This window comes from Salmo salar, chromosome ssa16 (genome assembly GCF_905237065.1).
Source record: "Salmo salar chromosome ssa16, Ssal_v3.1, whole genome shotgun sequence".
Taxonomy (NCBI): domain Eukaryota; kingdom Metazoa; phylum Chordata; class Actinopteri; order Salmoniformes; family Salmonidae; genus Salmo; species Salmo salar.
Window position 1 is genome coordinate 87,121,721 of NC_059457.1, and position 26,051 is coordinate 87,147,771.

General features: G+C 40.7%; 2 protein-coding genes across 3 annotated transcripts; both read left to right on the forward strand.

The window, feature by feature from the left end:
- Positions 1–3,378: 3,378 nt before the first annotated feature.
- Positions 3,379–5,910, forward strand: LOC106592416 (gastrula zinc finger protein xLCGF3.1-like). Its single transcript, XM_014183754.2, has 2 exons — positions 3,379–3,394; positions 4,214–5,910. Exons 1-2 carry the CDS (start codon positions 3,379–3,381, stop codon positions 5,278–5,280), a joined length of 1,083 nt encoding a protein of 360 aa, XP_014039229.2. The 3' UTR covers positions 5,281–5,910.
- Positions 5,911–13,187: 7,277 nt separating this feature from the next.
- On the forward strand, positions 13,188–25,283 carry LOC106592466 (zinc finger protein 239). Of its 2 annotated transcripts, none has more exons than XM_014183818.2 (3): positions 13,188–13,238; positions 19,527–19,744; positions 23,807–25,283. In XM_014183818.2, the coding sequence occupies exons 2-3, from the start codon at positions 19,688–19,690 to the stop codon at positions 24,821–24,823; spliced, it is 1,074 nt and encodes a 357-aa protein (XP_014039293.1). In that variant the 5' UTR covers positions 13,188–13,238; positions 19,527–19,687; the 3' UTR covers positions 24,824–25,283. The 2 variants fall into 2 exon arrangements, with proteins under 2 accessions (XP_014039293.1, XP_014039292.1); XM_014183817.2 differs by lacking the exon at positions 13,188–13,238 and adding an exon at positions 15,064–15,166 and having other exon boundaries at positions 23,807–25,280.
- Positions 25,284–26,051: the final 768 nt, after the last annotated feature.

Genomic DNA, 26,051 nt, shown 5'->3' on the forward strand with positions numbered 1-26,051 from the left:
GATTGACTGACCTTCGTGTATTAAGGTAACGATGGACTGTCGTTTCTCTTTGCTTATTTGAGCAGTTATTGTCATAGTATGGACTAGGTCTTTTACCAAATAGGGCTATCTTCTGTATACTACCCCTACCATGTCACACACAACTGATTGGCTCAAACACATTAAGAAGATAAGAAATTCCACAAATTAAAATTGAAATGCATTCCAGGTGACTACCTCATGAAGCTGGTTGAGAGAATGCCAAGAGGGTGCTGCGCTGTCATCAAGGCAAAGGGTGTCTACTTTGAACAATCTCAAATATAAAATTATCTTTGATTTGTTTAAAACCTTTTTGGTTACTACATGATTCCATATGTGTTATTTCATAGTTGTGATGTCTTCACTATTATTCTACAATGTAGAAAATAGTAAAATTAAAGAAAACCCTTGAATGAGTAGGTGTGTCCAAACTTTTGACTGGTACTGTTCATATAAAAAATGTTATGGCACACAAGACACCTGTCTGATTCACGTCTGTCTGAGTGGACTAGTCCGTTGCCTGTCTGAGTGGACTAGTCCGTTGCCTGTCTGAGTGGACTAGTCCGTTGCCTGTCTGAGTGGACTAGTCCGTTGCCTGTCTGAGTGGACTAGTCCGTTGCCTGTCTGAGTGGACTAGTCCGTTGCCTGTCTGACTGGACTAGTCCGTTGCCTGTCTGAGTGGACTAGTCCGTTGCCTGTCTGAGTGGACTAGTCCGTTGCCTGTCTGAGTGGACTAGTCCGTTGCCTGTCTGAGTGGACTAGTCCGTTGCCTGTCTGAGTGGACTAGTCCGTTGCCTGTCTGAGTGGACTAGTCCATTGCGGAGGGGATGGCACACCAGTATCACCAGTAGTACATTTAGCCTACTGTTAATTCCCATCATTTCTAATCTACAATGTTTGTTTGATTACGGTAATGCATTCAATATATTATTACAGTCTTGTCATTGTAGGAGTGGACATTGTTTGCAGAGCGTACAACCTTGGCTATGCTTGTGAGAAAAAAGTTTTGGTTTATTTCATTCCATTTACGAGTTTACAATTTATTATTTGTCTTTTGTTGAGAGTGCTCCTGTCAATGTTGAGTAAAGACACACACCTGATTATGCATAGAAGTAGGCCTATAGTCTACCTGGCCTGATTACACATAGAAGTAGTCCTATAGGCTACCTGGCCTGATTACTCATAGAAGTAGGCCTATAGGCTACCTGGCTTGATTACACATAGAAGTAGGCCTATAGTCTACCTGGCTTGATTACACATAGAAGTAGGCCTATAGGCTACCTGGCCCTGATTACACATAGAAGTAGGCCTATAGTCTACCTGGCCCTGATTACACATAGAAGTAGGTCTATAGGCTACCTGGCCTGATTACACATAGAAGTAGGCCTATAGGCTACCTGGCCTGATTACACATAGAAGTAGGCCTATAGTCTACCTGGCCTGATTACACATAGAAGTAGGCCTATAGGCTTCCTGGCCCTGATTACACATAGAAGTAGGCATATAGTCTACCTGGCCCTGATTACACATAGAAGTAGGCCTATAGGCTACCTGGCCTGATTACTCATAGAAGTAGGCCTATAGGCTACCTGGCCCTGATTACACATAGAAGTAGGCCTATAGTCTACCTGGCCCTGATTACACATAGAAGTAGGCCTATAGGCTACCTGGCCCTGATTACTCATAGAAGTAGGCCTATAGGCTACCTGGCCTGATTACACATAGAAGTAGGCCTATAGGCTACCTGGCCCTGATTACACATAGAAGTAGGCCTATAGTCTACCTGGCCTGATTACACATAGAAGTAGACCTATAGGCTACCTGGCCTGATTACTCATAGAAGTAGGCCTATAGGCTACCTGGCCCTGATTACACATAGAAGTAGGCCTATAGTCTACCTGGCCTGATTACACATAGAAGTAGGCCTATAGGCTAGCTGGCCTGATTACTCATAGAAGTAGGCCTATAGGCTACCTGGCCCTGATTACACATAGAAGTAGGCCTATAGTCTACCTGGCCCTGATTACACATAGAAGTAGGCATATAGGCTACCTGGCCCTGATTACACATAGAAGTAGGCCTATAGGCTAGCTGGCCTGATTACACATAGAAGTAGGCCTATAGTCTACCTGGCCTGATTACACATAGAAGTAGGCCTATAGTCTACCTGGCCTGATTACACATAGAAGTAGGCCTATAGGCTAGCTGGCCTGATTACACATAGAAGTAGGTCTATAGTCTACCTGGCCCTGATTACACATAGAATTAGGCCTATAGTCTACCTGGCCTGATTACACATAGAAATAGGCCTATAGTCTACCTGGCCTGATTACACATAGAAGTAGGCCTATAGTCTACCTGGCCTGATTACACATAGAAGTAGGCCTATAGTCTACCTGGCCTGATTACACATAGAAGTAGGCCTGTAGGCTAGCTGGCCTGATTACACATAGAAGTAGGCCTATAGTCTACCTGTCCCTGATTACACATAGAAGTAGGCCTATAGGCTAGCTGGCCTGATTACTCATAGAAGTAGGCCTATAGTCTACCTGGCCTGATTACACATAGAAGTAAGCCTATAGGCTAGCTGGCCTGATTACACATAGAAGTAGGCCTATAGTCTACCTGGCCTGATTACTCATAGAAGTAGGCCTATAGGCTAGCTGGCCCTGATTACACATAGAAGTAGGCCTATAGGCTAGCTGGCCCTGATTACACATAGTAGTAGGCCTATAGGCTAGCTGGCCCTGATTACACATATAAGTAGGCATATAGGCTAGCTGGCCCTGATTACACATAGAAGTAGGCCTATAGTCTAGCTGGCACTGATTACACAGAGGTAGGCCTATAGGCTAGCTGGCCTGATTACACATAGAAGTAGGCATATAGGCTAGCTGGCCTGATTACACATAGAAGTAGGCATATAGGCTAGCTGGCCCTGATTACACATAGAAGTAGGCCTATAGGCTAGCTGGCACTGATTACACATAGGTAGGCCTATAGGCTAGCTGGCCTGATTACACATAGAAGTAGGCATATAGGCTAGCTGGCCTGATTACACATAGAAGTAGGCATATAGGCTAGCTGGCCCTGATTACACATAGAAGTAGGCATATAGGCTAGCTGGCCCTGATTACACATAGAAGTAGGCCGATAGGCTAGCTGGCCCTGATTACACATATAAGTAGGCCTATAGGCTACCTGCCCTGCTTGCAAATGTAGGCCTATAAATGTTCCCATTTGGGGATCTGATACTATTTCTGATTGTCTTAACTCACCGTCACTGTGGAGTTTCTCAAATAAAAAATGACTTCACCTCAAACAGCAAGTAAACAAAGTCTGTTTCTACATCCATTAAGAATGACAGTTCCTCAACGTAGCCTATTTGAAAACTCTTTCCATCTCTCTCCCTTTTGATAACCACCAAAACTGTCATGCTCTGATCCAGTGGAAACGTCATAAAACAGGCCTACCTGATTACTTCTTATCCTTTGCGCAAAATAGCCTACAGCTGTGTCTGTCTGGAGCTCGCTGACACGAGAAACTGAGGGCCCAAAATATTTTATACAATGTTGCAAGTTTGCTAGCACAGGCCAGACCAAATTAATAGTTGATAGAATGTTTCAAGTTTCTTGCAGACAGGCCATGTGTAGCCAATTTGATTTATAGGATATCTATTTTCATCAGGATATGTTCTACCTGCAGACCGCAATGTTTTTATTTGTTGGCTTTATGTAAGCTAGTTTTGACAATGGCAATGGAAGTTACTTTTAGATTTGTATCATTTTAATTGAGATATAATTTTGATTAACCACATGACATTGATTTGAGATATGAAGACTTTATTATAAATGAAATGAAACTCTTCCACGAAAATCATAACGCAGCAGCGGGAGGAGGAGAGTCGGGAACATATGGGAACATATTTTTTTCTTCCGGTTAGGCTTTATTGATCTCTGGATCCCTCTTGAGTAATTTGTCTTCATTTTTAATCGCAGCGCTTAAAGCATCAGACAAGCTCAGCCTCCATATAGTTGATTTTATTTCAACACATATATATGGAAAAATACACGTTTTTAAAATTAAATCATTTGGTTGAAAGAAAACAACACTCTCGGTCGATCAGGAATATTGTTTTTGTCGGGACAGTCCTAATAGCTTTATTCCCTGTATTGAACAGCCTACTGATATGAAGTCATATGTATATCACACCAACTGACTGGTTCTTCTGATGTTGTTCACACAGGAGACCATGTTGAGACATTCTCTACATCCAGAGAGCAACAGCAGGAAGATCACAGAGCTAAGAGGTCTCACCACTGCCCACATTGTGAGGAGATTTTCCCAATTCTATCAAAACTAGAAATACACCTAAAAATACACACAGGAGATAATCTGTATTACTGCACTGACTGTGGGAAGAGTTTCACAACATCACAGGCTCTGACAGTTCATCTGCGAGTCCACACTGGAGAAAAACCTTACTCCTGCTCTGACTGTGGGGAGAGTTTCTCTCAACAGAGTAACTTAAAAACACACCAACGTATACACACAGGAGAGAAGCCTTACTCATGCTCTGACTGTGGGAAGAGTTTCTCCGTATCAAGTAACTTAAAAACACACCTAAAAATACACACCGGGGAGAAGCCTTACTTCTGCTCTGACTGTGGGGCGAGTTTCTCTCAACAGAGCCACTTACAAACCCACCAACATATACATACAGGAGAGAAGCATTACTTCTGCTCTGACTGCGGAAAATGCTTCACAACATCAGCTGAGTTAAGAGTTCATCAGAGAACACACACAGGAGAGAAGCCTTACTGCTGCTCTGACTGTGGGAAGAGTTTCTCTCAACAGGTCCACTTAAAATGTCACCAACGAATACACACAGGAGAGAAGCCTTACTCCTGCTCTGACTGTGGGAAGAGTTTCACCCGATTGGATATATTAAAATGTCACCAGCGAATACATACAGGAGATAAGCCTTACTCCTGCTCTGTCTGTGGGAAGAGTTTCTCCCAACAGGGCAACTTAAAAATACACCAGCGTATACATAAAGGAGAGAAGCCTTATTCCTGTTCTGACTGTGGAAAATGCTTCACAACATCAACTGAGCTAAAATCTCATCAGAGAACACACACAGGAGAGAAGCCTTACTACTGCTCTGACTGTGGGAGGAGTTTCTCCCGATTGGCTACCTTAAAAACACATCAATGTATACATAAAGGAGAAAAGCCTCATCACTTCTCTCAGACCAACTAAGATTAAAGTCACTCCATCAATTAATTTTCATCTCATAAAAGTGGTAACAGTGAATTGGATCAAATGAAGACAGTTTAGAACACTTTCGTAATCCTTTTGTTTCTCACTGTGAGAGAACTGTGCAGAGGAAAGGGAGCGTTATAGAATGATGACATTGGAAATCATCTTTCTCCATCTTTTTTTTGCTACAAAACATAGAAACGCGCCATTCTCACATGTGTTGATGTTGGGGTGGTGCTGGAGATGATGAATGTGAGGTAGAAACATTTGAAAATGTCCCTCTAAGGCAAAAACAATAGGATGGGGGTTGGTTGGTGGGTGGATGGATGAGTCAGCATATAACATGAAAGTCTAGCAATCCAACGGTTGCGTGTCAATCTCATCACGGACAACTTTAGCATTTTAGCTAATAGTGACCAAAAGTACACTACCGTTCAAAAGTTTGGGGTCACTTAGAAATGTCCTTGTTTTTGAAAGAAAATCATTTTTTTTTGTCCATTTAAAATAACATCAAATTGATCAGAAATGCAGTGTAGACATTGTTAATGTTATAAATTACTATTGTAGCTAGAAACAGCTGATTTTTTTTAAATGGAAAATCTACATAGGTGTACAGAGGCCCATTATCAGCAACCATCACTCCTGTGTTCCAATGGCACGTTGTGTTAGCGAATGCAAGTTTATCATTTAAAAAGGCTAATTGATCAATAGAAAACCCTTTTGCAATTATGTTAGCACAGCTGAAAACGGCTGTTCTGATTAAAGAAGCAATAAAACTGGCCTTTAGACTAGTTGAGTATCGGGAGCATCAGCATTTGTTGGTTCGATTACAGGCTCAAAATGGCTAGAAACAAATAACTTTCTTCTGAAACTCGTCAGTCTATTCTTGTTCTGAGAAATGAAGGCTATTCCATGTGAGAAATTGCCAAGGAACGAAAAATCTTGTACAATGTTGTGTACTACTCCCTTCACAGAACAGAGCAAACTGGCCTAACCAGAATAGAAAGAGGAGTGGGAGGCCCCGGTGCACAACTGAGCAAGATGACAAGTACATTAGTGTCTAGTTTGAGAAACGGATGCCTCTCAAGTCCTCAACTGGCAGCTTCATTAAATAGTACCTGCAAAACACCAGTCTCAACGTCAACAGTGAAGAGGTGACTCCGGGATGCTGGCCTTCTAGGCAGAGTTACAAAGAAAAAGCCAAATCTCAGACTGGCCAATAAAAATAAAAGATTAAGATGGGCAAAGGAACACAGACACTGGACAGAGGAACTCTGCCTAGATGGCCAGCATCCCGGAGTCGCTTCTTCACTGTTGACGTTGAGACTGCACTGTATTTCTGATCAATTTGATGTTATTTTAATGGACTAAAAAATTGCTTTTCTTTCAAAAACAAGGACATTTCTTATTGACCCCGAACTTTTGAACGGTAGTGTATGTGGGCACCTGCTCGTCAAACATCTAATTCCAAAATCATGGGCATTAATATGGACTTGGTTCCCCTTTTGCTGCAATAAAGGACTCCTCATCTGGGAAGGCTTTCCGCTAGATGTTGGAACATTGCTGTGGGGACTTTTTCCATTCAGCCACGAGCATTAGTGAGGTCGGGCACTGATGTTGGCCAATTATGTCTGGCTCGCAGTCAACGTTTCAATTCATCCCAAAGGTGTTCGATGGGGTTAAGGTCAGGGCTCTGTGCAGGCCAGTCAAGTTCTTCCGCACTGATCTCGACAAACCATTTGTGTATGGACGTCTATTTGTGCTCGGGGGCATTGTCACGCTGAAACCGGAAAGGGCGTTCCCCAAACTGTTGCCACAAAGTTGGCAGCACAGGATCATCTATAATGTCATTGTATGCTGTAGCGTTAAGATTTCCCTTCACTGGAACTAATGGGACTAGTCCGTACCATGAATAACAGCCCCAGACCATTAGTCGTCCTCCACCAAACTTTACAGTTGGCACTATGCATTGGGGCAGGTAGCGTTCTCCTGTCATCCACCAAACCCAGATGATTCGTCCGTCAGACTGCTAGATGATGAATCGCGATTCATCACTCCAGAGAACGTTTCCACTGCGTCAGTCCAATGGCGGTGAGCTTTACACCACTCCAGCCAACACTTGGCATTGTGCATGGTGATCTTAGGCATGTGTGCTGCTGCTTGGCCATGTGCTGCAAACCCATTTTATGAAGCTCCCAATGAACAGTTCTTGTTGACGTTGCTTCCAGCAGCTGTTTGGAACTTGATAGTGAGTGTTGCAAATGAGGACAGACAATTTTTACATGCTTCTTCAGCACTCTGCGGTCCTGTGTTTTGAGCTTGTGTGGCTTACCACTTCACAGCTGAGCCGTTGCTCTTAGACATTTCCACTTCACAATATCAGCACTTACAGTTGAACAGGGCAGCTCAAGCAGGGCAGAAATTTTATGAACTGACGGTGCCACATTGAAAGTCACTAAGCTCTTCAGCAAGGCCATTCTACTGCCAATGTTTGTCTATGGAGAATGCATGGCTGTGTGCTCGATTTGATACTCCTGTCAGCAAAGGGTGTGGTTGAAATAGACAAATCCACTATTTTGAAGGGGTGTCCTCATACTTTTGTATATATAGCATGTTAATGTTAGCAACAACAAATTGGAATACGTAAAATATCATACGTATAGCAAATTCGTAACATATTGTACGAAATCTAATTCGTAACATACTATACATCCTACAAATCGTATTACAGTTATAGGCCAATGTAACATAACATACCGTAAAATACTAAATTGTGCGCTGTGTTTTTATTTTATTTTTAAATTTATTTTTTACATACAATACATTTTGCTCTGACACCAAGTTGTCCCTCTGCAGTTCTCTGTGGGAATGAGCTAGTAGACACAACATGTATCAGATAGAGATGGTGTGATGATCAGTTTTCTGTGGGAATGAGTTAGTAGACACAACATGTATCAGATAGAGATGGTGTCATGATCAGTTTTCTGTGGGAATGAGTTAGTAGACACAACATGTGTCAGATAGAGATGATGTGATGATCAGTTTTCTGTGGGAATGAGTTAGTAGACACAACATGTATCAGATAGAGATGATGTGATGATCAGTTTTCTGTGGGAATGAGTTAGTAGACACAACATGTATCAGATAGAGATGATGTGATGATCAGTTTTCTGTGGGAATGAGTTAGTAGACACAACATGTATCAGATAGAGATGATGTGATGATCAGTTTTCTATGGGAATGAGTTAGTAGACACAACATGTATCAGATAGAGATGGTGTGATGATCAGTTTTCTGTGGGAATGAGTTAGTAGACACAACATGTATCAGATAGAGATGATGTGATGATCAGTTTTCTGTGGGAATGAGTTAGTAGATACAACATGTATCAGATAGAGATGGTGTGATGATCAGTTTTCTGTGGGAATGAGTTAGTAGATACAACATGTATCAGATAGAGATGGTGTGATGATCAGTTTTCTGTGGGAATGAGTTAGTAGATACAACATGTATCAGATAGAGGTGGTGTCAGTTCTTTTTTTACTACATAATGACTTTTGTTTAATGATACACAGGCTATGAAACTACTACGTGTTTATTAAATTGTCTTTTAAAACTAGATAGATTCATTATTTTAGTCATTGATCATTAATGCATTTGGATAACTGTAATGAACTTAATTGATCTGCTAATGAAAAATAAACATTGTACATTAATTTGTGCTGGTCAACCTTTGTTTTTTGGGTTATCTATACAGAAAATACATGTTTTTGTTTAATTCATGGCATTCAAAATAATTTACATGTCTATCTAATCAAAACATGTCACTACACCTTTACACATCACCATGGGGACAAGCCAATTTGCTAGCCACCAGTAATTGCTACAATGCACACAAATAGATGTTTTGTATTATAAAGGACTTACATATGTTTCTTATTAAATAACAGTTAAATAAAATGAAGAGAAAAAAAGTATTGTCATTTTAAAGTGTTTTATATGGTACCAATGTCCAGGGACAGCATTACCACCAACAATCAACAATGACCCACTTACTATTAGGGAATGGAACCAGAGAGGAAGATTGTGCTACCTTTCTCTTACTTATTGTAAGAGTAGGGGTGTTAACCCCGGGGTCCTGGCTAAATTCCCAATCTGACCCTCATACCATCATGGCCACCTAATCATCCCCACCTAATCATCGCCAGCTTCCAGGCTCATTCATCCCCCCTCCTCTCCCCTGTAACTATTCCCCAGGTTGTTGCTGTAAATGAGAATGTGTTCTCAGTCAACTTCCCTGGTAAAATAAAACATTTAATAACTTAAACATTAATGTGCACTGTTCAAAATATATCTACAGTCAACGCTGTTGCTTGCACTAGCCCCCAAAATAAAGCGGATGATCTGGGTTAACTTGGTTGAGTTTACGAAAACAAATATAATACAAGTCTCATTCCAGATGAGGAATAAGAAACGTTCAAAGCACATGTAATGTTTGGCTAAATTCTACTTCTTACACGGATTTAGCTAGTTAAAGTGAAGTGTATCTTTAGGAGTAATTAATGTGTACCTATACAGTACATTACCCACCCTGACAACCTGGCCCTCAATTTAAAGCTTGTGGAAGTGACATAACAAATACACTAGTACACCACAGAGTATATTTAATATCTGCACAAGTACAATATAATACTAGGTGTTACACTGGATTTGACCAGTTATAATGAAGCCTATCTTGGGGGGTACTTACTTGTAATTACAGTGAACCAATAGCCAGTGGTGGAAAAAGTACCCAGTTGTCATACTTGAGTAAAAGTAAAGATACCTTAATAGAAAGTCACCCAGTAAAATGCTCATTGAGTAAAAGTCAAAAAGTTTTTGGTTTTAAATATACTTAAGTTGCAAAAGTCAATGCATTAATCATTTCAGATTCCTTATATTAAGCAAACCAGATGGCACAATTTAAAAAATAGGAGGTAGGGATGATCAGGGTTGTTCTCTTGGTAACTGTGAATTGGACCATTTTCTTGTCCTGCTAAGCATTCGAACTGTAATGAGTAATTTTGGGTGTCAGGGAAAATGTATTGAGTAAAAAGTACATGATTTTCTTTAGAACAGGGGTCGAGAAGGTCAGCGTGAAAAATCTGGATATGATAGATTACCCTTTAGTGAATACATGAATAGTGCTGGAGGGTTTAGCATAGGACGTTAACAAGCTAGCTAGCATTTGGCAACTGTTCGCTATCTAGCTAATGGAAGGCTAGCTAGCTAACGGAAGGCTAGCTAGCTAACGGAAGGCTAGCTAGCTAACGGAAGCTGGCGTTAATGCTAGGCCTACCAACTATGCTAGCTAGCTAACAAGTTACCATAGCACATTGTACAGAATAGATTTACCATGTAGTATGTTGAGTTTTGTTTGGATTAGCTAGCACGCTAGATAGTTTTCTAACCTTTACTAGCCACTGTAGCTAAATTACCTAACATAAAGCTGGCAAATAGCTATGTTGTGGTCGCTACTCGCTAGCTAGCTGGGCTCACTTTTGTGTGAAGCTAGCCACAATAACGATTATCCACAACAGTCTATTTACGGTTTGACTTCATAATAAAAGTCCCCCATTGGAAACAACAGGGTGGGGTCTATCTTGGGTTAGTTATACAAATCTTTCGTGTTAGCATGCAATTTTATAGCTAGCTGGATAACACAATAACTAGTTATCAAGGCCTAGCTAGCTACAGTCTTAAACTATGCAAAGCATGATGATGATAACTACTGTAGGGTAACGTAGTGTCTAAATTGTCATACATTCTTCTCTACCAATGATTTCCACAAGGTCTCAGACTCCAGGATGGGAAAGGCTTACTAGAAAGAAACATATGACAACAGACACAGAGTTGTTGATTTCCATTGTTATTTGTAATGTTAAAAAGCGGAGAAAAAGACAATCCCGTTTTTCTAAATTAGCTACAGTGCATTCGGAAAGTATTCAGACCCCTTGGTTTCTTCCCACATTTTGTTACGTTACAGCCTTATTCTAAAATTGATTAAATAAAACGTTTTCCTCAACAATCTACACACAATATAATGTATAACATAATGCCAAAGTGAAAACAGGTTTTTAGAATTCTTTAAAAAAAAAAATGTATCATCAATACCATATTTACATAAATATTCAGACCCTTTGCTATGAGACTCGAAATTGAGCTCTGGTGCATCCTGTTTCCATTGATCATCTTTGAGATGTTTCTACAACTTGATTGGAGTCCACCTGTGGTAAATTCATATGATTGGATATGATTTGGAAAGGCACACACCTGTCTATATAAGGTCCCACAGCTGACAGTGCATGTCAGAGCAAAAACCAAGCCATGAGGTCAAAGGAATTGTCCGTAGAGCTCAGAGAGAGGATTGTGTGGAGGCACAGATCTGGGGAAGGGTACCAAAAATGTTTGCAGCATTGAAGGTCCCCAAGAACACAGTGGCCTTCATCATTCTTAAATGGAAGAAGTTTGGAACCATCAAGACGCTCGCTCGAGCTGGCAGCCCGGGCAAACTGAGCAAGCAGGAGAGAAGGGCCTTGGTCAGGGAGGTGAGCAAGAGCCTGATGGTCACTCTGCCACAGCCAAGACAACGCAGGAGTAGTTTCGGGACATGTTTTGTAATGTCCTTGAGTGGCCCAGCCAGAGCCTGGACTTGAACCCGATCAAACATCTCTGAAGAGACCTGAAAATAGCTTTGTAGCAACGTTCCCCTTTCAACCTGACAGAGCTTGAGAGGATCTGCAGAGAAGAATGGGAGAAAAACTCCCCAAATACATGTGTACATAGTGTCATACCCAAGAGAACTCGATGCTGTAATCGCTGGCAAAGGTGCTTCAGCAAAGTACTGAGTAAAGGGTCTGAAAATGTGATCTTTCCGGGTAAAAAATAAATAAATAATTGCAATTTCTAAAAACCTGGGTATTGTGTGTAGATTGATGGGGGGGGGGGACTATTTAATCTATTTTAGAATAAGGCTGTAACGTAACAAAATGTGGAAAAAGTCAAGGGGTATGAATACTTTCCGATGGCACTATAAGAATGGGCTGCCATCAGTCAGGATGTGGCCCAGAAGTTAATTGACAGCATGCCAGGGCGGATTGCAGAGGTCTTGAAAAAGAAGGGTCAACACTGCAAATATTGACTCTTTGCATCAACTTCATGTAATTGTCAATAAAAGCCTTTGACACTTGTGAAATGCTTGTAATTATACTTCAATATTCCATAGTAACATCTGAGAAAAATATCTAGACACTGAGACAGCAGATTTAGTGAAAATTAATATTTGTGTCATTCTCAAAACTTTTGGCCTTGACTGTAGATTGATAAGGGGGGGACGATTTAATCTATTTTAGAATAAGGCTGTAACAACAAAATGTGGAAAAAGTCAAGGGGTCTGAATACTTCCCGAAGGCACTGTATATCAAGTCATTTGTCACCTAGTACAGCCAGAAGAGGAGTGGCCACTGCTCGGAGCCTGGTTCCCCTCTAGGTTTTTCCTAGGTTCCTTCTAAGGAGTTTTTACAAGCCACTGTGCTTCTGCATTGCTTGCCCTTTGGGGTTTTAGTCTCGGTACCTGCACCCTCAGCGGAGTCAACAAACACTGGGAGCATCCGTTTTTCAGGAAGAAGGCAGAGAGGAAGCCAAAGCCTGAAACCTGGAAGCTTCTGGTTTCTGTCAACCTCATTTAGGTGTTTCTTTTACACCTTATATGTTAGGTTAGGGTATCTGTAAAGAATTTTGTGACAACTGCAGATGTAAAAAGGGCTTTATAAAATAAATTTGATTGACATGTATATCACACCAACTGACTGGTTCTTCTGATGTTGTTCACACAGGAGACCGTGTTGAGACATTCTCTACATCCAGAGAGCAACAGCAGGAAGATCACAGAGCTAAGAGGTCTCACCACTGCCCACATTGTGAGGAGATTTTCCCATTTCTATCAAAGCTAAAAATACACCTAAAAATACAGACAATGTAGAATCTTTATCCCTGCTTTGACTGTGGGAAGAGCTGCAAAATATCAAGGGATCTGACAGTTCATCATTCAACACTGGAGAGAAGCCTGTTCTGACTGTGGGAATATTTTCTCTCATCAGAGCAATTTAAGAACACTCCAACATATACACACAGGAGAGAAGCTTTACTCCTGCTCTGACTGTTGGAAGAGTTTCTCTCAACATGGCCACTTAAAAAGACACCAACATACATAAATGTGAGATTCCTCATCTGTTCTTTGACTACCTAAGATTAAAATCATTCCATCACTTAATTATCAAGAAATCGTAGAGCACTATTGTAATCCTATTGTTTCTCATTGTGAGAACTGTGCAGAGGAAAGGGAGCATTATAGAATGTTAGCCTCTTTACTTTACTGATCAGTGTGCACCTGGTCAGATTTGGTGTGTTTTGTTAGCTTATTCTGTAAAGATATTGAGATTACCTTGGATTTGCCCTTATGATTGAATATCCTCCATGAGGTTGGTTGATTGGGTGGTACTGCTTCCCTCTGCAGTTTTCTGTGGGAATGAGCTGGTAGACACAACATGTATCAGATAGAAATAGTGTGAAGATCAGTTTTCACCATTAATTTGGGTGGATACTTTTTGTTTATTAAATTGTATTTTAAAATGGATGAGTTATTTTAGTCATTAATGATGAATAGGTTTGGATAACTTAATTGAAACCTGCTTAATTTATCTGCCAATGAAAAATAAAGTTTGTATATTTGTACTGGTCAAACTCTTCTCTTTTGTATTATAAATGACCAAAGAACGATGTTTCAAGTGACATATTTGCTGTTTTTCTGAAGCTAAACAAGACAGGAAGTTGAAATGAGCATCACAAAGCTAAATCTGACCTGTTTTCTAACATGTTTTATCAGCATAAGCAGCTGTGAGACCTGCTAGAGTACTGTAACTTTATTTATCTACTGAATCATTGTAGTTTTGGGGTTCTTAACAGTAAATATAATGCTTTTGTTTAATCCATAACATTCAAATAAATATATCTGTATTTATCTACACAATACATGTCATGACACCTCTACATTGGGACAAGCCAAGTTGCTAGTCACCAATATTCTCAAAATCAAAACAGTGATGACTGTTTAACAGTCTTATGGCTTGGAGATAGAAGTGGTTTCATTCTCTCTGTCCAAGCTTTGATGCACCTGTACTGTCTCCGCTTCCTAGATGGTAGCAGGGTGAACAGGCCGTGGCTCGGGTGGATGAGGTTCTTGATCTTCCAAATAAAATGTTATTGATCACGTACACATGGTTAACAGATGTTATTGCGATTGTATCGAAATGCTTGTGCTTCTAGTTCCGACTGTGCAGCAATATCTAGCAAGTAATATCTAACAATTCCCCAACAAATACCTAATACACACAAATCTAAGTAAAGGAATGGAATAAGAATATATATGAATATATGGTTGAGCAATGTCAGAGCGGCATAGGCTAAGATGCAATAGATAGTATAGAATACAGTATATACATATGAGATGAGTAATGCAGGATATGTAAACATTATTAAACTGGCATTATCTCTGTGGCCTTCCACAGAGACCATCTACAATGCATATAATGTATAACATGTAATGTTTGAAAAACTTACACATTAAAACAGACACCCTTTAGTTTTTTTAAACCAAGGTTTATTTGTCTTGCTAATCAAGTTCACTTTTATATTTGACATGCTTCAGCAGTAGTTAGTCCATCAGTCCAATACATGTCGCTGTTGCACTACGGTAGTGAGAAACAGGAAGTTCCGGGTAGCCTGCCACCATTCTTCGGAATAAAGAAAACGACAGAACGGTGTTGTGCGTTTCGCTTTATTTCTACAGGTATGTAATAGCACGTTTAAACTGTCTAATATCGAAAGAACGTCACAACCTATTAGTTAACACATCCTTCAAGATATTATCACGTTTGGAAAAGGTTTTGTGTAATTTGTCTGTCAAACCGAGTGAGTGAAGAACGTGATAAAAAATATTTTACAAGCACACGGAGCGGGTTCCACCACACGTTAATTTGTGAGGCTTTCCAGGTTCATACGTAACTCAGTGGGGTTCGCCTGGGGATGTACAGTACAAAAACTTTGTGGAAAGTTGCAGATAGAAATTCCCTGAATAGAACTGACATGATCCCTTAGAATCAGAGGCATGTTTGTTCTACATAATTCATTTCTATCTGAATGTGGCCAACGTCTCCGTCCTCCTGCTGGACTCAGCCCTAGTACCTGCTTGTCCCTACCTATGTGAAGATAGCTACAATAACGATTAGCCACAATAGTAGAATTTGCGGTTCTCCCTCAACATAAAATTCCCTAATTGAAAGTAATAAACAGATACAAAATAGTGTAATCATTTCAAATTTGTACTAGGCAACACTAAACATGGTTAGAATGTTGTTACTTAATTTAAAATGGAGAAGAATGGTGCCGGAGTAGATGGCTGCCGTTTTATGGTTTTTTAACCAATTGTGCTATTGTTGTTTTTTTTGCATTATTTGTGGGTAATCTGCCTCTACCCTCAGTCCTTTTAGCCAACGTACAATCATTGGATGACAAAATAGACGAGCTTCGATCACAAATAAACTGTAATGTCTAATGTTTCACCGAGTCGTGGCTGAACGATGACACAGATAGCATACAGCTGGCAGGGTTTGCGCTGCATCGGCGAGATGGAACAGCTGCCTTTTGTAAGACAAGGGGTGGTATCTGAGGTAGAGTATCTCATGATAAGCTGTAGACCACACTATTTACCAAGAGTTTTCGTCTATTTTTCCGTTGTTGTCTTTTTACCACCACAAATCAATGCTGACAGTAAGGCTGCACTCAATGAGCTGTATAAGGCCATAACATGCTCATCCAAAGGCAGCACTCCTAGTGGCCGGAAACTTTAATGCAGGAAAGCTGAAATCCGTTCTGTCCCATTTCTACCAGCATGTCACGGATGCGAAAAAAAACGAATGTAGATCACCTTTACTCCACACACAGAGACGTGTACAAAGCTCTCCCTCGCCCTCTATTTGGCAACTCTGACCATAATTCTATCCTCATGATTCCTGCTTACAAGGATGAGGCAGGGCTCACAAACTATTACAGACTACAAAAGGAAGCACAGCCGCGAGCTGCCCAGTGACATGAGCCTACCAGACGAGCTAAATTACTTCTATGCTCACTTCGAGGTAAGCAACACTAAAGCATGCATGAGAGCATCAGCTGTTCCAGACAACTGTGACCACGCTCTCCGTAGCCGATGTGAGTTAAGACCTTTTAACAGGTCAACATTCACAAGGCCGCAGGGCCAGACAGATTACCAGGACATGTACACAGAGCATGCACTGACCGACTGGAAAGTGTCTTCACTGACATTTTCAGCCTGTCCCTGACTGAGTCTGCAATACCTACATGTTTCAAGCAGACCACCATAGTTCCTGTCCCCAAGAACACTAAGGTAACCTGCATGAATGACTACCAACCCGTAGCACTCTCGTCTGTAGCCATGAAGTGCTTTGAAAGGCTGGTCATGGTTCACATCAACACCATTACCCCAGAAACCCTAGACACACAACAATTTGCATACCGCCCCAACAGATCCACAGATGATGCAATCTCTTTTGCACTCCACACTGCCCTTTCCCACCTGGACATAAGGAACACCTACGTGAGAATGCTATTAATTGACTACAGATCAGCGTTCAACACCATTGTGCCCTCAAAGCTCATCACTAAGCTAAGGACACTGAGACTAAACACCTCCCTCTGCAACTGGATCCTGGACTTCCTGAAGGGCTGCCCCAAGGTGGTAAGGGTAGGTAACAACACATCTGCCACGCTGATCCTCAACACGGGGGCCCGTCAGGGGTGCGTGCTCAGTCCCCTCCTGTACTCCCCGTTCCCTCATGACTACATGGCCAGGCATGACTCCAACACCATCATTAAGTTTGCCGAGGAGTGTGCAATGCTGTCATCAAGGCAAATGGTGTCTTTGAAGAATTTCAAATATAATATATATTTTGATTTGTTTAACACTTATTTTTGGTTACTACATAGTTTTGATGTCTTCACTATTATTGTACAATGTAGAAAATAGTAAAATAAAGAAAACCCCTTGAATGAGTAGATGTGCCCAAACTTTTGACTGGTGCTGGGTATATTTATGTTTTTTTATGGGTTATTGGAAATGATGCAGACAATTACATTGATGGAAGCCACAATCTATCTGCAATATTAAAGCTGATCTACCACCCCCCAAAAGGTATAATAATAATAAACACACTAGACAGCTAGTATAATGGCCTTTGGCTAAAATACAGCTAGCGGTACACAGACTGGACATCTGGTATGATGGTCTTTGACTAAAATACTGCTAGCGGTACACAGACTGGACATCTGGTATGATGGGCTTTGGCTAAAATACAGCTAGCGGTACACAGACTGGACATCTGGTATGATGGTCTTTGACTAAAATACTGCTAGCGGTACACAGACTGGACATCTGGTATGATGGGCTTTGACTAAAATACTGCTAGCGGTACCAATACCGTGCGAGACAAACTGATCATTCATTTTCTAGCATCAATGTTCATTGATACTCCCGTTTTAGTAGTGTAGCTCTGCTCTCAATCTGAGTAGTTGAGACATAAAAAGGGTATTGATAAAAAAAGGTAACTTCTCTATTATAGTAAAATAATGTCTCAGTGTGTTTTGGTGTCCATATGAACCATTCTTTTGGACCAAACCACAAATGTAAATAGCTATTTTAAACCGCTTGTCAACTTTGTTGACATGAAAGTCAGGGGGAGGGGCTTGGTGTGTGTAAGTCATAGAGAAGCAAGAGGTTTCACTCTCGCTAAATTCTGTCCAGAATAAGCCCAATATGTTTCTATGGGCTTGTTTTGGACCTAAGCTTGTTGCCTGCCTTCCTGCCTTTGGGACATCGACTCCCATTGTTAGGGTGAAGACGTGCATCTTGTCATTATATACAGATCTCTGGTGTAAATGGGAAGGTGCACACGGCACAGAGGAGCGAAGGAGACAAGACCAAAAATACAATTTGACAACAAGCGGACATAAACACTCACAGAAATGAAAGTAAATACAGGCATTTGGAATGTTGCGCAAAAACATACCTTTGAATTAATTCTATATATATTGCTCAGCCCTGAGTATAGTAGAGTATAATGTACTGTATTGTACCCTACTTTACTCTAATGTTGTGTACTCAAGACGTCTTTTCAACTTTCAATTAACTGATTTCAACGTCCAGAAAATACTTATTTTAAACGTGCAGATATAACTTTTCAACTTTCATTCATAACCTAAAATGAATCTAACTTCAACGTTTGGAAAAATAAGTATTTTAGAATTTTTTTTGCTTACTAGGACTATTGTAGTTCATAGGAGGAGGGCGGTATTTCAGCCAGGACCGGCCTGTATCTGCGGCAAGCATAGAGATGGATAGAAGACTCAACCTCTATGTAACCCATTTTACCATGGACATTGTCATTGAGGGTTTCCACCATTTTAAAGTAGTCAAATGGGTGGGGATTCTTAACGGTTAGGAGTAATCAGCCAATTATTAGTGCCTTGTCTTCTTCAAATTAGGTGCTATGGTTTGTAAATATTTAACATCGCCATCTAGTGGCCAATAACTGAATGACACTAATTGGTTCAGGACTCCAGCACTGCAGGTGGCGCTAACTCTGTGGTGTCAACGGACTTCTGCTCAAGCAGTGCAGGTGCATGAGAGAGACAATTTCAAGGTTGCACTACTGTTTTGAAGCAGAACGTAATGATTATCAGTTTTCTACATGTGTACTAATATTCAGACACATTCAGTTGTTTCCATCTTATCTATAAATGTTACTATGGTGTGAACGGGAAATACAATTGGAGTTAAATAGTTCAGTGAAGACAAGGCTATTCAGGAAAATAGTACATAATGCTGCCTAAAACATACTGCAACCTTGTACTAAATGGTTTTTGACTAATTTATGCATTTATGTGAATTTAGGAAATATACTATAGGTTATGTGCACTGTAATTTAAAGTGTGCACTTTGTCTAATGTGAAATGAATAAATTGTTTGTTTTCAATGTTTAGCTACCTGATCTAATATAATTTTTTGAGAATAAAGAAAGTACCAGAACTGTGAAGACAATAACTTTTTGGGGGCCATTTTCTCTTCATTACTACAGGCCAACTCCGATTATATCTGAGGCCGGTAACATCAAAAGTGAGGACAAACCCAATCTACAGTTACTGGGTCCTGATTGTGACAGTGGAGCCCAGTTTGCACTGCAGGATCCAGAGATGTCATCAGTGAAGCTGGAAGACTGCAGTCAAACACTGGAGCTGAATGTCATCATTAAAGATGAAGAAGAGGAGGAGAAGATTGGGGAATCTGTTTATGATGGTAAGAGCAGGTTCTATCTCTAAGTTATCTTCATAAATTAGACCTCCATAAGTTATTGATAGGTTTAATTCTGTAAATCTGACATAACACATCCTTGAACAAGTTCTATGAAATGAGTCTGTTTAGTTTCTAACCCTTGTGATAGTGAGTGGAGGATGATATGAAATGTCTGTGTAGTTACTAACCCTTGTGATATTGAGTGGAGGATGATATGAAATGTCTGTGTAGTTACTAACCCTTGTGATGGTGAGAGGAGGATGATATGAAATGAGTCTGTGTAGTTACTAACCCTTGTGATAGTGAGAGGAGGATGATATGAAATGAGTCTGTGTAGTTACTAACCCTTGTGATAGTGAGAGGAGGATGATATGAAATGAGTCTGTAGTTTCTAACCTTTGTGATAGTGAGAGGAGGATGATATGAAATGAGTCTGTGTAGTTACTAACCCTTGTGATAGTGAGTGGAGGATGATATGAAATGAGTCTGTGTAGTTAGTAACCCTTGTGATAGTGAGTGGAGGATGATATGAAATGAGTCTGTAGTTTCTAACCCTTGTGATAGTGAGTGGAGGATGATTTGACTCATAATATTCACCCCTTTTTGCCCTCAACTGTTGAACAGCTTTTAGGGCCAACCCCATTTAGTTGACTGGTCGATTGTTTGGTCGATAGATAGTAGACCAACAGGCTAAGCTTTTTTTAATCGAGCAGCGGCAAATATATACATTGCTTATATACAGTACCAGTCAAAAGTTTGGACACACAAATGAAAATATTTTTTAGATTTTATATTCTTCAATGTAGCCACCCTTTGCTTTGCACATTCATGGCATTCTCTCAACCAGCTTCACATGGAATGCTTTTGCAACAGTCTTGAAGGAGTTCCCACATATGCTGAGCACTTCTTGGATGCTTTTCCTTCACTCTGCGGTCCAACTCATCCCGAACCATTGGGTTGGGTAGAAGTCAGGTGATTGTGGAGGTCAGGTCATCTGATGCAGCACTCCATCACTCCTGGAAATGTGTTTTGGGTCATTTGCCTGTTGAAAAACAAATGAGAATCCCACTTAGCGCAAACCAGATGGGATGGCGTATCGCTGCAGAGTGCTCTGGTAGCCATGCTGGTTAATTGTGACTTGAATTCTAAATAAATCAATGACTGTCACCAGCAAAGCACCATCACAGCTCCTCCTCCATGCTTCTCGGTGGGAACCACACATGCGGAGATCATCCCTTCACCTAGTCTGCGTCTCACAAAGACAGAGGTTAGAACCAAAAATCTCATATTTGGACTCCTCAGACCATAGGACAGATTTCCACTGGTCTAATTTCCATTGCTCGTGTTTCTTGGGCCAAGCAAGTCTCTTCTTCTTATTGATGTCCTTTAGTAGTGGTTTCTTTGCAGCAATTCAACCATGAAGGCCTGATTCACGCAGTCTCCTCAGAAAAGTTGATGTTGAGATGTGTCTGTTGAACTCTGTGAAGCATTTGTTTGGTCTGCCATCTGAGGTGAAGCTGGAAGACAGGTACACCTGTTAATTTAAATGCATTCCAGGTGACTACCTCATGAAGCTGGTTGAGAGTATGCCAAGACTGTGCAAAGCTGTCATCAAGGCAAAGGGTGGCTACTTTGAAGAATCTCAAATATAAAATATATTTTGATTTCACTTTATTTGGTTAATACATGATTCTGTATGTGTTATTTCATACTTTTGATGTCTTCGCTATTATTATACAATGTAGAAAATAGTAAAAATAAAGAAAAACTCTTGAATGAGTAGGTGTGTCCAAACTTTTGATTGATACTGTGTATATAAAAAAATGTATGACACATGAGACATCTGTCTGATTCACGCCTGTCTGAATGGACTCGTGCATTGCGGAGGGCATGGCTCAACAGTAGTACATTTAGCCTACCTTTTAATTCCCATAATTTCTAATCTACAATGTTTGTTTGATTACGGTAATGCATTCAATATATTATTACAGTCTTGTCATTGTAGGAGTGGACATTGTTTGCAGAGCGTACAACCTTGGCTATGCTTGTGAGAAAAAAGTTTTGGTTTATTTCATTCCATTTACGAGTTTACAATTTATTATTTGTCTTTTGTTGAGAGTGCTCCTGTCAATGTTGAGTAAGGACACACACTTGATTATGCATAGAAGTAGGCCTATAGTCTACCTGGCCTGATTACACATAGAAGTAGGCCTATAGGCTACCTGGCCCTGATTACACATAGAAGTAGGCCTATAGTCTACCTGGCCTGATTACACATAGAAGTAGGCCTATAGGCTACCTGGCCTGATTACACATAGAAGTAGGCCTATAGGCTACCTGGCCCTGATTACACATAGAAGTAGGCCTATAGTCTACCTGGCCCTGATTACACATAGAAGTAGGCCTATAGGCTACCTGGCCCTGATTACACATAGAAGCAGGCCTATAGGCTACCTGGCCCTGATTACACATAGAAGTAGGCCTATAGGCTACCTGGCCCTGATTACACATAGAAGTAGGTCTATAGACTACCTGGCCCTGATTACTCATAGAAGTAGGCATATAGGCTACCTGGCCCTGATTACACATAGAAGTAGGCCTATAGTCTACCTGGCCCTGATTACACATAGAAGCAGGCCTATAGGCTACCTGGCCCTGATTACACATAGAAGCAGGCATATAGGCTAGCTGGCCCTGATTACACATAGAAGTAGGCCGATAGGCTACCTGGCCCTGATTACACATAGAAGTAGGTCTATAGGCTACCTGGCCCTGATTACACATAGAAGTAGGTCTATAGACTACCTGGCCCTGATTACACATAGAAGTAGGCATATAGGCTAGCTGGCCCTGATTACACATAGAAGTAGGCCTATAGGCTACCTGGCCCTGATTACACTTAGAATTAGGCCTATAGGCTAGCTGACCTGATTACACATAGAAGTAGGCCTATAGGCTACCTGCCCTGCTTGCAAATGTAGGCCTATAAATTTGCCCATTTGGGGATCTGATACTATTTCTGATTGTCTTAACTCACCGTCACTGTGGAGTTTCTCAGATAAAAAATGTTCAGCTCAAACAGCAAGTGAGCGAAGTCTGTTTCTACAAAAAAATCCTGTTCTCTACCTTTTGATAACCACTCAGAATGAAAGGGGAAAAAATGTAATGCATTGATCTGGTGGAAACGTCTTATCCCTTGTGCAAATAGCCTACAGCTGTTTCTGTCTGTCTGGAGCTCGCTGGCACAGGAAACTATGAGGGCCCTAAATATTTTATACAATGTTGCAAGTTTGCTAGCACAGGCCAGACCAAATTAATAGTTGATAGAATGTTTCAAGTTTCTTGCAGACAGGCCATGTGTAGCCAATTTGATTTATAGGATATCTATTTTCATCAGGATATTATCTACCTGCAGACTGCAATATTTTTATTTGTTGGCTTTATGTAAGCTAGTTTTGGCAATATTAGTTACTTTTAGATTTGAATCATTTTTATAGAATTTTGATTAACCACATGACATTGATTTGAGATATGAAGACTTTATTATAAATGAAATGAAACTGTTCCATGAAAATGTGCAGATGAAAATCATAACTGGCACGCAGATAAGTAGAAATGGTACGATAACCTGCCACTCCAAATGGAAAAGGTTGCCAACCGGCAACGTCAGGAGCATAACAGAAGGCCAGCAGCAGCGGGAGGAGGAGAGTCGGAACAGATGTTTTTACTTCTAGTTAGGCGATATTGATCTCTAGCTTCCTCTTGAGGATTTTACGTGTCTTCATTTTTAATCGCAGTGCTTAAAGCGTCAGACAAGCTCAGTAGCCTCCATATAGTTGATTTAATTTCAACACATATATATGGAAAAACCAACATTTTAAAATGAAAACATTTTGACTAGGGAACGATTGGTCGAAATAAAAAAAAGACGACTCGGTCGACCAGGATTATTTTTTGGGTCGGGACAGCCCTAATAGCTTTATTCCCTGTATTGTACAGCCTACTGTTGTGAAGTCATATGTATATCACACCAACTGACTGGTTCTTCTGATGTTGTTCACACAGGACACCGTGTTGAGACATTCTCTACATCCAGAGAGCAACAGCAGGAAGATCACAGAGCTAAGAGGTCTCACCAATGCCCACATTGCACTCGCCGATGAACTGTCATCACAGGCTCTGACAGTTCATCGGCGAGTGCACACTAGAGAAAAACCTTACTCCTGCTCTGACTGTGGGGAGAGTTTCTCTCATCAGAGCAACTTAAAAACACACCAACGTATACATACAGGAGAGAAGCCTTACTCCTGCTCTGACTGTGGGGAGAGTTTCTCTCAACAGAGCAGCTTAAAAACACACCAACGTATGCATACAGGAGAGAAGCCTTACTCCTGCTCTGACTGTGGGATGAGTTTCACCTCATCAAGCAGCTTAAAAAAACACCAACATGTGCACACAGGAGAGAAGCCTTACTCCTGCTCTGACTGTGGGGCGATTTTCTCTCAACAGAGCAGCTTAAAGTCACACCAACTTATACATACAGGAGAGAAGCATTACTACTGCTCTGACTGTGGAAAATGTTTCACAAGATCAGTTGAGCTGAGAGTTCATCGGAGAACACACACAGGAGAGAAGCCTTACTGCTGCTCTGACTGTGGGAAGAGTTTCTCTCAACAGGGCCACTTAAAATGTCACCAGCGAATACACACAGGAGAGAAGCCTTACTACTGCTCTGACTGTGGGATGAATTTCTTTCAACAGAGCGGCTTAACGTCACACCAACGTATACACACAGGAGAGAAGCCTTACGCGTGCTCTGACTGTGGGAAGAGTTTTTCAAATCAGAGCAACTTAAAAACACACCAACGTATACATAAAGGAGAGAAGCCTTACTCCTGCTCTGACTGTGGGAAGTGCTTCACAACATCAACTGAGCTAAAAGTTAATCAAAGAAGACACACAGGAGAGAAGCCTTACTTCTGCTCTGACTGTGTGAAGAGTTTCACCCGATTGGCTACCTTAAAAACACATCGATGTATACATAAAGGAGAGAATTCACATCACTTCTCTCAGACCAGCTAAGATTAAAGTCACTCCATCAATTAATCCTCATCTCATAAAAGAAGTGGTAACAGTGAATTCGATAACATTAAGAAAGAGTAACACTATTGTAATCATATTGTTTCTCATTGTGAGGGAACTGTGAAGAGGAAAGAGTGCGTTATAGAATGATGTCTTTGGAAATTCTATTCTTTTTTTAATGCGCCATTTGCACATGTGTTGATGGTGGGGTGGTGCTGGAGATGATGAATATGAAGTTCAAACATTTTAGTAATTTCCCTTTAACCCGTTGGGGCTAGGGGGCAGTCGGACAAAAAGCGTACCCGATTTAAACTTGTTACTACTCTTGCCCAGAAACGATAATATGCATATAATTAGTAGATTTGGATAGAAAACACTCTAAAGTTTCTAAAACTGTTTGAATGGTGTCTTTGAGTATAACAGAACTCATATGGCAGGCCAAAACCTGAGAAGATTCCATACAGGAATTGCCCTGTCTGACAATTTGTTGTCCTTCTGTTGCATCTCTATCGAAAATACAATATCTGTGCTGTAACTTGACACTTTCTAAGGCTTCCATTGGCTCTCTAAAGCCGCCAGAAAGTGGAATGGGGCGTCTGCTGTCTCTGGGCAAAGTACAACAGCTCTGTTTGTGAGTGGTCAGCCTGGGGACAGTGAGACTGAGATGCGTGTTCACGAGACTTCTCAATTTTTTTTCTTTCAGCCTTTGAATGAATACAACGTTGCCCGGTTGGAATATTATCGCTATTTTACGAGAAAAATAGCATAAAAATGTATATTTTAAACAGCGTTTGACATGCTTCTAAGTACGGTATTGGAATATTTTGAATCTTTTTGTCACGAAATGCGCTCGCACGTTACCCTTCGGATAGTGACCTGAACGCACAAACAAAACGGAGGTATTTGGATGTAACTATGGATTATTTGAAACCAAAACAACATTTGTTGTTTAAGTAGAAGTCCTGGGAGTGCATTCTGACGAAGAACAGCAAAGGTAATCCAATTTTTCTAATAGTAATTCTGAGTTTAGTGAGCCCCAAACTTGGTGGGTGTCAAAATAGCTAGCCGTGATGGCCGAGCTATGTACTCAGAATATTGCAAAATGTGCTTTCGCCGAAAAGCTATTTTAAAATCTGACAGCGTTTGCATAAAGGAGTTCTGTATCTATAATTCTTAAAATAAGATGTATTTTGTCAACGTTTATCATGAGTAATTTAGTAAATTCACC